General features: G+C 36.0%; 1 protein-coding gene across 1 annotated transcript in view; it reads right to left on the bottom strand.

Annotated features, from left to right (window-relative positions):
• Nucleotides 1-14,634, bottom strand: part of PTPN21 (protein tyrosine phosphatase non-receptor type 21) — a 113,939-nt gene that overhangs the window by 51,404 nt on the left and 47,901 nt on the right. Inside the window, exons 3-8 of the mRNA XM_001366698.4 lie at nt 13,383-13,552; nt 7,752-7,849; nt 5,807-5,874; nt 5,067-5,137; nt 1,716-1,803; nt 135-223 (exon numbers count right to left, since the gene is read on the bottom strand). Of these exons, the coding sequence (XP_001366735.1) occupies nt 135-223; nt 1,716-1,803; nt 5,067-5,137; nt 5,807-5,874; nt 7,752-7,849; nt 13,383-13,552 (584 nt within the window). The remainder of the gene's footprint in view (nt 1-134; nt 224-1,715; nt 1,804-5,066; nt 5,138-5,806; nt 5,875-7,751; nt 7,850-13,382; nt 13,553-14,634) is intronic.

Genomic DNA, 14,634 nt, shown 5'->3' with positions numbered 1-14,634 from the left:
ATCAAAGGAATACCTACATTTATAAAGTGTTGTTGGGAATGATAAGCAAATGATACAAAATTCACAAGAAATGCAGAAAACATAAAACTGAAAATAGTTTTAAAATTTTTAAGAAAAAGATTTAAAAATAATACCTAAATATAACTGGAGGTCTTCCATTTTTGTGTTTCACAAAGATACCATCAAGACAGGCTCCAATACAGATGTCACTTCCTTGGCTATCCTGAAATAAGAAAGTAGAAATTATATTAGCATTAAAAACATCTATAACAACAACAACAAAAACACAATATCCTCAATATGCAAATACATCAAAAAGTAGCAATAATCTTCAGCTTGGGAATTTATAAAAAGGTGTAAAGAGAACTGTACATACTTAATCACAACTCTACACACACACATATTTAAGTCTCAAGGGGCTAATTTTCTCATGTATAAAGGTTGTAAAATCAAGAAATATAATTACCTCAATTTTAGTGCTAATAATTATGTCACTAATATTTGTAAATTACATGTAAAATCAGTGTAATTTAAAAATCTTTTGCTGAGTTCAAGTGCATTTTCAAATATTCTCATTTAATCACAAGGAACACAAATTCAGTATTTAACTATGGAAAAAGTAGTAATGTTAGAATCAGATCTAGATTTGTATCTCAGCTCTCTAGTTCTTATATTAACTAACCACCTGACACTGGGTAACTACTCTCTAGTTCAAACTCCTCATCTAGAAATAGAGATAAAAAGACATACTATCTATCTCACATGATTATTAAGAAGAATGTTTTTCCCAAAAATTGGCAAAATTCTACATAAATATGAATGATATGCTGGAATTTTTCTTTTCTTATTCAATAAAGGAAAAACAGAAAACAAAAAATAACAAATAATTAGTTTCAGTGGATCCAGAATTCACAATAGAAAAATAAAAACAGTCCTTCCTTCCAAGAAGCTTATCTTCTACTATGTGACTTCATCAACCAAAGTCAACAAGCATGTACTAAGAATTTACTAGCTATCAGGCAAAATAGTCCCTGACCTCAAGGAATTTGTATATACATATAACAAAAGCAAAAATAAGGCCCTTGTTTGTTTGTTTGAACCCCCAAAATCACTGGTGTGAGGAATGCCAACAAGGAAATCCCTATTTCCAATGTGATTCATCAACTGTCCTAAGTAAGAGTAAGTCCTAAGTAAGAGTCAGAGAGACTTGCTTGGGGCATTAAGAGTTTCAATTATTTGCCCAGGATCTCAGAGCCAATATGAGTCAGTGGCAGAACTTGGCCTTCCTTATCTTAAGGTCACCTCTCTGCCCATTTAGTCACACTGCTTCTTTTACAAATAACTAGAATATAAAATCTAGTGGAAATAAAGAGAGAAAATACTAACAGCTTGCAGGTGGGGATTATGGAAGGCTTCAAAGAGGAGGTACCTAAGGTTAACTATGAAGGAAAAAAGAGGACAAGAATTTAGAGAGAGAAAGAAAGAGGCATGAAGGATGGGTTGTTCATATGCAGAGTAAGGAGGTGGGGTTTGTTAAACTCAGAGAATAACCAGTTGTGCACTTTATCTAACCTGAGTTCATGAAGTAAAGTTACATAAAATAAACCTTGGAACAGTAGCTTTGAGCCAGATTATCAAAGGTTTTAAATGACAAACTAAGGTTACATGTTATCCAAAAACCAGTACCAATTTTTGTGAAACAGTAACCTGCATACCTTAGCAGGATAGCTCTCTTCCCCATAACCATCCATCCTCTCTACCTCTTGCATATATAGCATTTCAGCATCAGGTGGGGTAAGCCCTCTATAACCAAAAAAGAAAATAAAAAGGGTCAGTTTAGAAGATCATGCATTAAATTAAATTAAATCATTACAAAGTGTCCAAATCCTCAAGAGCTGCACATTCTTGAGTAACTCAATAAATCAATAGATACTTTTTGATATCCCTCCTATGTACAAATCACTTTTTCTTTTAAAAAAATTAAAAATCTTACCTTTTGTCTTAGAATAGATACTAAGTATCAGTTCCAAGGTAAAAGAGCAGTAAGGGGTTAAGTGACTTGCCCAGGGTCACACAGATAGGAAGTATCTGAGGCCACATTTGAGCCTAGAACATCCCATCTCTAGGCCTGGCTCTCTATCCACCAAGCCTCCTAACTGCCCCAGCAAGCTTACTTTTTTGAGGAGCTTTGAGGAAAAGAAAGAAATATAACAAAAGGCAGTAAATGAACTTAAGATTTAGTAGTAGAAAAAGAATGATTCTCTTGAAAATGTACCTGAAAGAACCAAACAGTATATAATCACTATTATAGATAAATATTATAGGAGAAAGGAGAGAAAGACAGAGACAGAGCAAATAGGGAAGGAGGGAGTTAGAGAGAGATGGGTAGGAGAGAAACAGAGTAAAGGAGACAGAGAGTCAGAGAAATACAGTTAGAGAGAGAACCAGAAACAGACAGGAAGAGACAGAAGCAGTCATCCAAGATAGAGACAAAGAGAAGAGAAAGCCCAGTTTGAAAGTTCGGAAAGGAATTTGGATTTGAGTTGGGCCTTCAATTATGAATAAGTTTTAAATACAAAGTGAAAGGGAGACATCCAAAATTTGCTGGATTAGCAGGGCATGAAACTGGAACAGTGGGTTGGGCCCATATTCAGTAAGACACGGAAGGCATAGTTGGAATGTAGACTTCCTCCTGCAGGAAATGAGAAACCACTGAAGGTCTATGAGAGGGTAACTGATTGGAGGAAACTAGTTTTGATAACAAACAGGAGAGATTGGTACAAGGAGAGAATATCCTTTGCCTCTGCAATATAAGACTGAGAACACAGGTAACATCAATTAATCACTTGACAGACATTTGTCATGTGTTAAAATGCACTCAGACATTTGAATAGTCCTTTGTGTCTATGGAATCAGGAAAGCATGGGACATACACGCTTATTTTCTTTGAATAATCAACATATTTGACTATGCAGTTCACTGCTACATAAGGGGGATACAGTAGTTACATGTTAGCAAGTATTTATGCAAAGTGATTTGCAAACGTTAAAATGTAAGCTGTTGTTACTACTACTAGATACCGACACGGGTATCTAAATAAATGAGATTACTAAAAAAAAAAAAATCCATTCTGTAAATGCTCTGAAAGTAAAGTAAAACATATAAACCTTTCTGTCTCATATTCTTCTAAGCAACAACCTGGATAAGGGCCATGGTAGATATTTTAAATAATATATAGAGCTACTTAATTGTTTAAATGTTCCTGTCTTTGGCTAGGTGAGAAAATTTAAGGCAATTTGATGTAATAGAAAGAGCTGGAAAAACCAGAGTTCAAATTCTATCTTTGCTCCCTACCTTAATCTCTCTCTGCTTGAATCTCCTCATTTATAAAATTGCCATGAAACTAAAATGCCCATACCCTTTGAACTGGTGTGTTACTGGATTTATACCCCAATAAGAAGAAAGTCCTCACATGTTCCATAAATATTTAATGCAGTATTTTTTATAATAGCTAAAAATTAGGAATAAAGTAGATGTCCATCAACTAGGGAATGACTAAACAAATTATGATATAGGAATGTAACAGAATTCTACTGTGCTATAAGAAATGATGTCAATGAAGAATAGAAAAGCCTGGAAAGATCTCCATAAACTGGTGCAGAGTAAAGTAAGAAGAACCAAGAAAACAATATACATAGTGACTACAACGAATGAAATAAAAAGAACCACACAGAAATCAGAAGTAAATATAACAAAATTATAAAGACCAAATAGAAAGAAATAAGAGAAGATCCCTTCAAATTATAGGTTATGCTTCATACTAATTTTGGATTTTTTCAATGTTTAGACCAGTTTCCTGATTTTTTCCTTTCTAAAAAAATGCTTTTTGACATATGGTAAGATTCTCTGGGAGGGAGAGAGAAAAAGAAATATAGAAAACCATGGTGATACAATAAAGTAAAAATATTAATAAAACCTTCTTTTAAAAAACTACAAATATTCCCAAAGAGATAGAAAAGGGGGAAAAAAAAGGACTTAGGTGAGCAAAAATATTTATAGCAGCTCTTTTTATGCTGGCAAAGAATTAGAAATTGGGGGGGATACCCATCAATTGAGGAATGACTGAACAAGTTGTGATATGATTGTGATAAGATTCTATTATGCTATAAGAAATGATGAGCAGCATGCTTTCAGAAAAACCCAGAAAGACTTACATGTACTGATACAAAATGAAGTGAGCAAAACTAGGAGAACATTGTACACAGTAGCAGCAATACTGTATGATGATTAACTATAAATGACAACTTTTTTTGACAAAACAAAGACCCAAGACAATTCTGAAGTACTTATGATGAAAAATGCTACCTACTCCAGAGAAAGAACTGATTGATAGAGTCTGAATGCATATCAAAGCATAATTGTTTTTTACTTATTTTTCTGTAGGCAAATTTTTCTGGTGAATTTTTTTCACAATATAACTAATAAGGAAATGTTTTATATGAATGCAAAATGTATAACCTATATCAAATTACCTGCTTTTTCTATGAGAAGGAAAGGGAGGAAGATAATTTGGAACCCACAATTTTAAAAAATGAATGCTAAAAATTGTTCTTACACATATTTGGAAAAAATGAAATATTTAATTTTTGAAAATTACACTAAGCCATTTGAGATACCATGTACTACAAAGGGCTATGGTGAGGTTCAAACAAGAAAATTCATATAAAGGACTATGTAAATATCAGATTGGAGTTGTTTCTTTTCTTTTTCTAATAATTAAATCAACCAGTGTATAATAATTATTTCAAAGAAATATGAAAATAACTTAATGTAACTATATCCAAGAATGTTAAAAAAAAAACAACTCTATGAAGGTGAGTGGGAGGTGGGGGGAATTTTCCATTTGTAATTTTATGAAAGAGGGAGACAAATGCCCACATTCCTGTGCCATGTAACATTGGACCAGAATAAACTAAAGTTCTGAATTTACTTATGTCAATGCATTTGTAAAATTGCAGAAGTCTGTAACTATTGAAAAATCAGTGTGTTTTCATGCTGCTACTCACCTGTATTTTTGGTGTAGCAAGGCCACTTTTTGCGTTGCTTCTTCCAATACTTTTTCATCTTGTAACCATCCCTGTATGTAAAACAAAGAAGAAGGTATTTAAACAAGCTGGCTGAATAGCTAAATGATAAACATCACTATTTGCAATCTTTTTCATTTCATCCTTAAAATGCAATGCTGTCATCCCAATGCAAAGTATCAACCCAGTTATTTAAACTTGCATTTACTAAGGAGTCTTTTCATCTAATAGGGTAAGATCAGGCACATTTTAGGAAACAAAAGAAAAAACTATTTTTGTGACTACTGAGAACAGTACAGTATATTCCTTAGTTGCTTGGTATTCAATTCCCATGTCACATCTGTCAAAATGGATTTCATAAGTGTGTGACATTATTTTCCTTCCAGGAATCCAAATCAGACTATCTAAATAGGGATGTCTTAAGGATCCAAAGTAGAGCGCCAGACTTGACTAAGAAAAGAATATGTAGATCAAATTACACAGAGCATATCATTTTACAAGCCAGGTATTTTTTTTTTAGTGCTTAATCCTAGTCAGTGCACTACATGTGACAAGTCACTTCCCTTCACTGGACCTCAGTTGCTTCATCTGTAAAATAAAGGAGTTAAGCTTGTAACTATAATAATCTATGTCTCTATTTCAAGGATTAAGATTATGGGAACCAGATTCAGGCCCTTTTATCTTATTGGTTTTTTAGTCCTTATATAAAATGAAGTCCTTACCACTGGAAACAAGGCAAATCTTTGTAAAAAGTCCTGAGATTCATACTGATCAAAGTCACCAAAGTCAGCTAAAAAAGAAAAAGTAATAATGAAGGTCAATATGAACTTATTATATAACAAATATAATATTTTCTAATTTTTTTCTAAAAAATAATAAAACTAATATGAACTTATTAGTTTTATTTTAATTTGTATGATGGGAAACCCCACCCCACCCCCCACACCCAGGATTTGGAATCAAAGGGCCTGAGTTCAAAGCATGCTTTTATGACTTACCCATATGACCAAAGGCAAGTCACCTACATTCTCTGAAATTCACTATATTTATCTTCATAATGAGCTAATAAGACTAGATAATTTCAGGAGTCCCTTCCAGCTCTAAATCAATTATAATTCATAATAATGATGACAATAATAGCAGCTTTTATATAGTGCCTATTATGGGCCAAGCCCTTAATAAAGTATTTTATAAATGCTATCTCATTTGATCCTCACAACAACCCTGGGAAGTAGGTGATCTTATTATCCCCTTATGATTTTCAAAGAAAATTTAATGTACTATACAAAGACAATATGTTGCGGAAGTCAGATTTTTATTAAAGAGAATAGTTTTTTTAAAAAAACATTTTAAAAAATTAATGGTAGTTCAACAATAAGCTTTTTTAAAAATTAGCTTTAAGAGTAATTTCACCTGGGGTCCTTCATGCTGAAGATCACCAGCTAAGCTTATAAAGCAACCTAATTCACCATCATTTTTAAAGTAAATGCAAGGGAGCAGCTGGGTGGCTCAGTGGGTTGAGAGCCAGCCCTAGCGATAGAAGGTCTTAGGTTCAAATCTGGCCTCAGACACTTCCTAGCTGTGTAACCCTGGACAAGTCACTTAACCCCCATTGCCGAGCCCTTACCACTCTTCTGCCTTAGAACCAATACACAGTATTGATTCCAAGATGGAATATAAAGGTTTAAATAATAAAGTAATTTCAAGAATGTCAACATGCCTGATATACAACCACATAGGCCTAGAGATGTGCAAAACAAAATTTATCAATTATCCACTACTCTGCAACTCCAAAAGGGGAAAAAAACCACTACTTTAAAATCAAATGGTATTCTTTGATCAAAGTCTCCCATTAGAAAATGATTATGGTAAAAAAGGAAAGCACGTTTATGGAAAGTTAATAAGTTTTGTTGAATGGTCACTGCCACTTGCAACTGTGCACTCACGTTGGAGGTCTGAAATATAAAGTGCAATTCATGATGTCCAAGATATTGAAAAGTCACTCACAGATTTCCTGTTGGATTTCCCTGCCATAAATTCGTCTGGAAAATTATTAGTACACTCAACTAGGATTCTTTTCAATACCTCTATTCTCAAATTTATTTACTTATTATTAGTAATAATAAAGATAACATATTTATGTAGTACTTTAAGTTTTGCAAAGCACTTTACAAATATTATGTCATTTCACTCTCACAACAACTCTGTGAGGTAGGTGCTATTATTATCTCCACTTTATAGGCAAGGAACCTAAGGCAGAAACTGGAAGACACAATGGTTAAGTAAATTCCACAGGTCACACAGCTTCTAAGTGTAGGAGCCTGGATTTGAGCTAGCCTGTTTCTGACTGGGTTCCAACTCTATCCATTTCACCATCTAACTACCTAATTTGTTTTTGCAAACCTCTTTCACTTTCCTCAGGCTTCAATATTTATCAGTAAACAAAGGCCACTGAATATTCATAATCCTAGCCTTCCAAACAGTCATCTACAAAAGGATGTTCCTTTGATCTAGGGACAAAGTCTTATTAACATACAGCTATTGATATTCAAGTATAAACAGAAAGAGAAAAAGTTAATTAAGTCACTGTAGATTCTAACCAAAGGATTGTCATAATATAATAATACATCTTCAAAACACTAACATTAATGCGCTTTTCTGACTTACCTTGAACAGCTAAGCCAGCCAGCTGAATTGCCTGTTCTAATGTGCAAGGAATATTTCCTTCCAATATATCTTTCTTCAGTTGCAGATAATACTGATACCTATTTAAAAAAAAAGAAAAAAAGAAAGGTTCTTATTATTTCCAAATTCTGACTGAACTCATAAAACTTCTTGGATTCAAGTAGGGGGCTCCTTAAATATGGACCACATCTTTAAAATTATAGTTTTTTTTAAACTTTTTTTTAATTTTGAGCCAGTGTCACCCTCTCCCTCTGAGACAGCAAGTAATCTGATATAGATTTTACATGTGTAATAATATAAAATTTTTTCCATATTTTAAAAAATAATTCCATAAAAGCAATTCAATGATATCAAATTCAAATACAAATGAGGCCACTAAACTATACATAGGGATCTATTCAGGTCATACATTGACTTATAAAATAATATATTAACATCATCTATTCTACTGCATTTTTATTCATATTGTTAAATACTCCCCAATTACATCTTTTTTTGCCTTTTAAAAAATGTCATTATCCTGTAAAAAATAAATTCCCAGCCATTTGCACTCTCCCACCCCACATACCATAGAAGGCATCAATTAAAAACAACAACAAAAAAATATGTGTGTGTGTGTGTGTATAAATTATGCCTTTCATGTTTCTATTTATAGGTTCTTTCTCTGGAAATAAACATTCACAAGTTATTCTTGAAACATTATTTCTGTAGCTGTATAATATATATAATGTTCTCTTGGTTCTACTCATTCAGCTCTCCCTTTTCTTTTCATGTAGTTCTTTCCAAGTTTTCCTAAAATTAACCTGTTTATCATTTCTTACATCACAATAGTATTTCATCACAATCACATGCTACAACTTGTTTAGCCATTCTCCAGTTAATGGACATCCCCCGGATGTCCAGTTCTTTGCCACCACAAAGAGAACTCCCATAAATATTTTGGAACATATAAATTCTTTTCCTTTCTCCCTAATCTCCTAAGAAAACAGATCCAATACTGGTATTGCTGGGTCTAAGGGTATATGCAGGTTTATAACTCTCTGGGCATAATTTCAAATTGCTTTCCAATCAGTTCCCAGTTCCACCAACAGTGTATCAGTGTCCTCATTTTTCCACATCCCCTCAACATTTGTCTTTTTATTATTTTACTCAATTTAATAAATGTGAGATGAAGCCTCTAAATTGTTTTAATTTTAATTTCTCTAATCAGTAATCATTTAGAACATTTTTATATGCCTATTTCATTCAAAAAATGCCTACTCATATCTTTTGACCATTTATCATCTGGGGGCCAGTTCTTTTCCAATTATATCTTAAATTGTTCATCATGGGAGCTCTGCATGCAGTGTGTTTGACACCGCTACCCTTCTTCATTTTTATATCTGTATCCTCAACACCTAGTAAAGCATCTAGAATATAGTTAGAGTTTAATTAAAGCTAGTTGATAAATGAGAACCAGCACAAATAAGAGAAAAGAAAATAAGCAAAGGACAGCAAATGCAAGAGAAAAGAATAAGTAACTCCCATATGGGTTTCAAATGGATGCAAATACATAAGGAGAAAGAGAAATATATAAAAGATAAAGGATAGCACCTACCTAGTAGAGTAAGTAAGTAGTTGCCTTGGAGGCAATTAGGTCTCAAAGTGGACCTGAACTCAGGAAAAGTCAAGTTCCAATCTTACCTCAGGCACTTATTCATGATGTAACCCTGGGCAAGATATTTAGCCTCTCTGGGTTTCAGTTACCTCATCTGTAAAATGGGGATAATAATAATACCTATCTCACAGAGTTGTTGTGAGGATTAAATGAAACAATATACATAAACGCATTTGCAAACCTTAAAGCACTATATAGCTGTCAACTAGTATTATTATTTTTAAAAGATCAGAGATTCTACTGGTCATTGAGAAAATAGTTATATAGTATATTTGAAAGAAGGCACAGAAACATATCAGTGATTAGTCAAAAAGCACATGATTGCCAAGGTTTTGCCTATTAGAGACTATATAGTAACATGTTTTGTTGTTTCAATACTCATCCATTCACCCTATAGAAATGTTACCCTAGATAAAATGATTATGAAAGCTTGGGAGGGTGGGAACATTAGGAAGAAGACAGTTTAAGGCAAATTTTACTTAAGGCTCTTGTTTAATCTATAAGTAAAGGTCAACAAACAAATTCATTCACTGTCTATATGTAAAAAGTTCCAGGAAAATCTCATAGGGCATCCAACATACCTCCTTACTTACTCTTCCCTTTTTTTTTATAGTAAACTGGTGAATCCTTGCTATAGTTCTTTCACAACAAACCTCACTCCTAACTCATTTATACTTCCTCCATCTCAGTTTCCTCAGTCTCCTTTACCTACTGAAACTCTTTGCTAAACCGTCCTTCCCTTAAAACTCCTACAAGAACTAAAGTCACCATGGAAACCAGAGCTATAAGACCATTCCTGCTTTGTCCTGAGGAATGAGCAGTAAGCAGGACTTAACTGATTTTGTGACTAAGTGCATGAGTTAAGAAAAATTTTATTTCAAGTGAAAATTAAAGTTGGCATTTCTCTTGTAGCAAGATACATGTAAAGCAAAAACAATATTCTTTTTATTCATCCCTAATTCATGCCTACAAAAAGTTAATAATTCACATAATATTAAGATAGTCTCATAACAGAATTTGCCTATAGTAGTGGTAGTCTCTCAGTGACCGAGAATGACTATTGTCTTTGTGCATTATCATCTATTGATGTACCCTCATGTGGCTTTGGAGTCCAAAGACTGAGGCGCAGAGTTTGTGGCACATGGGGCCTGGGACGCCAGCTGTTACGGGAGGTGCGGTTGTGGCCTGGTGTCGGCATTCACGTGCAGCGGCAAGACGTCAACGTCGCTCATCTTCAAAGGTGGTGGCGGCATGGTGAATGTGGGTTCGCCAGCTGCTTCTGTCAGAGGCAGCGAGTTCTGGTTGCTTTGGTGTAATGCCAGCCCACTTCAAGTTGGACTTTAGCTGATCCTTGAATCTTTTCTTTGGTCGGCCTTGTTTCCTGAGTCCAGCTGACAGTTCACCATAGAATATCTGTCTTGGCATTACCTGTGGGTCCATGCGGATGATGTGTCCAGACCATCATAGCTGGGTTTTGAGGACCAGGACTTCGATGCTGGTGGAGTTGGCTCTGTCGAGGAATTCCTGGTTGGTGATTCGGTCCTGCCATCGGATCCTCATGATTGACCGGAGGGAGCGTTGGTGGAATTGCTCCAGCTGTTTCATGTGCTTCCAGTACAGTGTCCGTGTCTCACAACCATACAGGAGCGAGCTGAGGACCACTGCGTTATACACTTTGAGCTTCATAGCATTGTACACTTTGAGCTTCATAGCATTGTACACTTTGAGCTTCATAGCATTGTACACTTTGAGCTTCATAGCGTTGTACACTTTGGAGCGCAGCCGCCCGAGTGCCTGGCTGGCCTTTTGGATCCTGGCATTGATCTCAGGGTCTAGGGACCCGTCGTTGGCGATGGTGCTGCCCAGGTACTTGAAAGTGTTGACATTAGAAAGCTGCGTGCCATCAATTGTAATGCACGGCTGGTTCGTTGGCCTCCCTGGTGCGGGATGGAACAGCACCTCTGTTTTGCTGAGGCTGATAGTCAGGCCAAACAGTTCTGTTGTGGTGGAGAACCTGTCCACAATGGTTTGGAAATTATTTTCTTGATGGGCCATGAGAGCACAGTCATCTGCAAAGAGAGCTTCCAGGATGAGTCTCTCTGTTGTCTTTGCTTTTGCAGTCAGGTGACGAAGGTTGACTAGTGAGCCATCCAGTCAGTATTTGATGTAGACGCCCAGGTCTAGATCTATCACAGCATGTTGTAATACTTGGGTGAAAAATAGGTTGAATAGTACCGGAGCGAGGACACAGCCTTGTTTTACGCCATTGGAGATGTTGAAGAGATCGGAAGTCTCTCCACCAGATAGGACTTCCCCTGTCATGTCGACATGAAAGAGCTGGATCAGTTGGACGAATTTTGCTGGGCAACCAAGCTTGCTGAGGATCACCCACAATGCGTCCCTGTTCACTATGTCGAACGCCTTTGTCAGGTCTATGAAGACAATGTAGAGACTTAGGTTCTGCTCAAGGCATTTTTCCTGCATTTGCCTCACTGTGAAGACCATGTTGATGATGCTGCGATCTGGTCGGAAGCCACATTGTGATTCAGGCAGGTTCTGCTCTGAAACAGATGACAGGAGACTGTTGAGTATAACACGGGCGAGGATCTTTCCTGCAGTGGAGAGTAGTGAGATGCCTCTGTAGTTGTCACAGGCTGCTCGTGAGCCTTTGTTCTTGTATAGGGCTACGATGGAGGCATCTCTGAGTTCTGGGGATATGTCTTCCTCTTCCCCTATGCTGGTCAGCACTATGTGGAATGCCTGGAGCGCCTTTCCATTTAAGGCCTTGTACACCTCGGTTGGGATCCCATCTTTACCAGGTGCCTTGCCTGTACTCATTTGTTTAATGGCTTTTTGGACTTCCTCTATTGAAGGAGGGACGTCAAGTTGTTCAGTGGTGTGGTTTTGGGGGATCTGGTCAAGGGTGCTTTGGTCGACTGAAGAAGGTCGGTTGAAAAGCTGACTGAAAGTGTTCTTTCCACCTGTTGCTGATGCCTTTTTTATCTTTTATGAGAGTGTCACCATCAGAGGATAGCAAGGGAGTGGTGGTGGGTTTTAATGGCCCATAGACAGTCTTGAGGGCACTGTAAAATTGTTTGTAGTTTTTCGTATTAGCAAAACGCTGGATTTCTTCTGCCTTTTTTTCCCCCACCATCGGTCTTGCATCTTCCTGATCTCACTCTGCGCCGTAGCTTGGAGAGACTTGAATCTGTCCTTTTTAGGAGCAGATTTTGGGTTATTGTGCCAATCCATAAAGGATTTGTTCCTTTTGCTCAATAGGTCTTCAATAGCAGTGTTGTTCTCATCAAACCAGTCCTGGTGGTTGCGTTGTTTGGGGCCTAGGACTGCCTTTGATGTTTCCTTCACTGCGTCTCTGAACTGGTTCCATTTCTTGGTTGAGCTTCCAGTGAGTGGTCCCTTGGCAGACAACTTGTTGTCCAGGCAGGACTGGAATGTTTGCAAATAAGATGGATCTCTAAGACGACTCACGTTGTAAAATGCGCAAACTGTCTGGGCACTTTTTGGATGGCGAGGCGCAATGCGCATTTGAAGAGTCCCTCTAACCAATCAGTGGTCTGTCCAGCATTCAGCTCCTCTCATGGCTCTGGTGATCTGTACATACTGGATGTCTCACTGGCATACAATGATGTAGTCAATGAGATGCCACTGTTTTGATTGTGGGTGCATTCACATTGTTTTATATTTTTTTGCCATTCTGAACACAGTGTTCGTGATAGTGAGTTCGAACTCTGAGCATTTGCTGAGTAGCAGTAGGCCTTTGTTGTTCATTTTGCCCATGCCGTGTTTGCCGAGCACTCCTTTCCATCTTTCATGGTCCTAGCCTATAACACGATACTACATGATGAATGTGTTGGGATAAATATATTAATTTTAGTTTTTATCCTGCCAGCTTACTTAAAAGAAAAATAAAAAACAACCAGACATGCTCTTCTCACCTGGTAATTTCCTGCTGAAGTTGGGAAACTGTGGGCACATAATACACCACCCCAAAATAGACAGTTGGTTCCAGTGCATACTTGTCTAACTGCTTTTTCAAAGGCTTGTCCAAATCTACCCATCGGCGCTGATTTTGCTTGTTGTAATACCACAGGCTGAAGTAAGTAATCTTAAAAAAAGAAAAGAAACAAAATAAATAAGGCAAATACATATGAGAAAATTAATTCGTTCAACAACTATATATTAAGAAACTTTTCTGCAAAAAGCACACAGAATCTCAACCATTCAAATGGATAACTCAAAATCAGCTTCATGCTGGCTTTCACAAAAAGGAATTAAAAGAAAATCCAAGACCAATATCTTAGATTCAGAAACCAGTGACCTAAAGCAGTTGTGTGGCTGTGTATGTGTGTGTATGTATACATACATATAGATATAGATATCTTTTTTAACAGTATAGCAATACTGACTTGGTTTATTTATTTATAGTTAGTGTTGACATCAGAATGCAATGACCAACACAACATTTGCTTGAGAGTCAACACAGTATAATGAACAAAATGCTGATCATAGAATCTGGAAGACATGGGGATTCAAATACTACCTGACATTTATTAGCTATGGGGCTGTGGACAATTCAATTAATGCCCCAATATCCTAGGCAACTAAGCCTATAAATTGCCAATTTGTATCAGTGAATAGAGTTCTCACATTGAGAGTGCATGAGTGCATCAAAGAACAAATCTAGAACATAAAAAAATTTCATTAAGGAAAATGGCAACAATGAGACAACATATCAAAACTTACAGGATATAGCCAATGTAGTACTAAGGGGAAATTTTCTATTTCTAAACACTTACATCAATAAAAAAGAGAAAGAACAGATCAATGAATTGGAAAAGCAACTAAAAAAACTAGAAGAAAGAACAAATTTTAATCCCCCATTAAGCAACAAATTGAAAATCCTGAAAATCAAAGGAGAAATTAATAAAACTAAAAGATAGCCACTGAACTAATAAATAAAAGAAGGAGCTGGTTTTATGAAAAATAGATAAACCATTGATTAATTTTTTTAAGAAAAAAATTACCAGTATCAAAAATGAAATGGGTGAATTAACAACCAATAAAGGAAATTAAAGCAATAAGGAGATATTTTGCCCAATTACATGCCAATAAATCTAACAATCTAAATGAAACAGATGAAGAGTAACAAAAATATAAATTGCTCAGATTAACAAAAGAGGAAATACT

Source organism: Monodelphis domestica, chromosome 1 (assembly GCF_027887165.1).
Source record: "Monodelphis domestica isolate mMonDom1 chromosome 1, mMonDom1.pri, whole genome shotgun sequence".
NCBI lineage: Eukaryota > Metazoa > Chordata > Mammalia > Didelphimorphia > Didelphidae > Monodelphis > Monodelphis domestica.
Note: the sequence above shows the minus strand (reverse complement) of the source record. Positions and strands in the feature narration are given on the sequence as shown.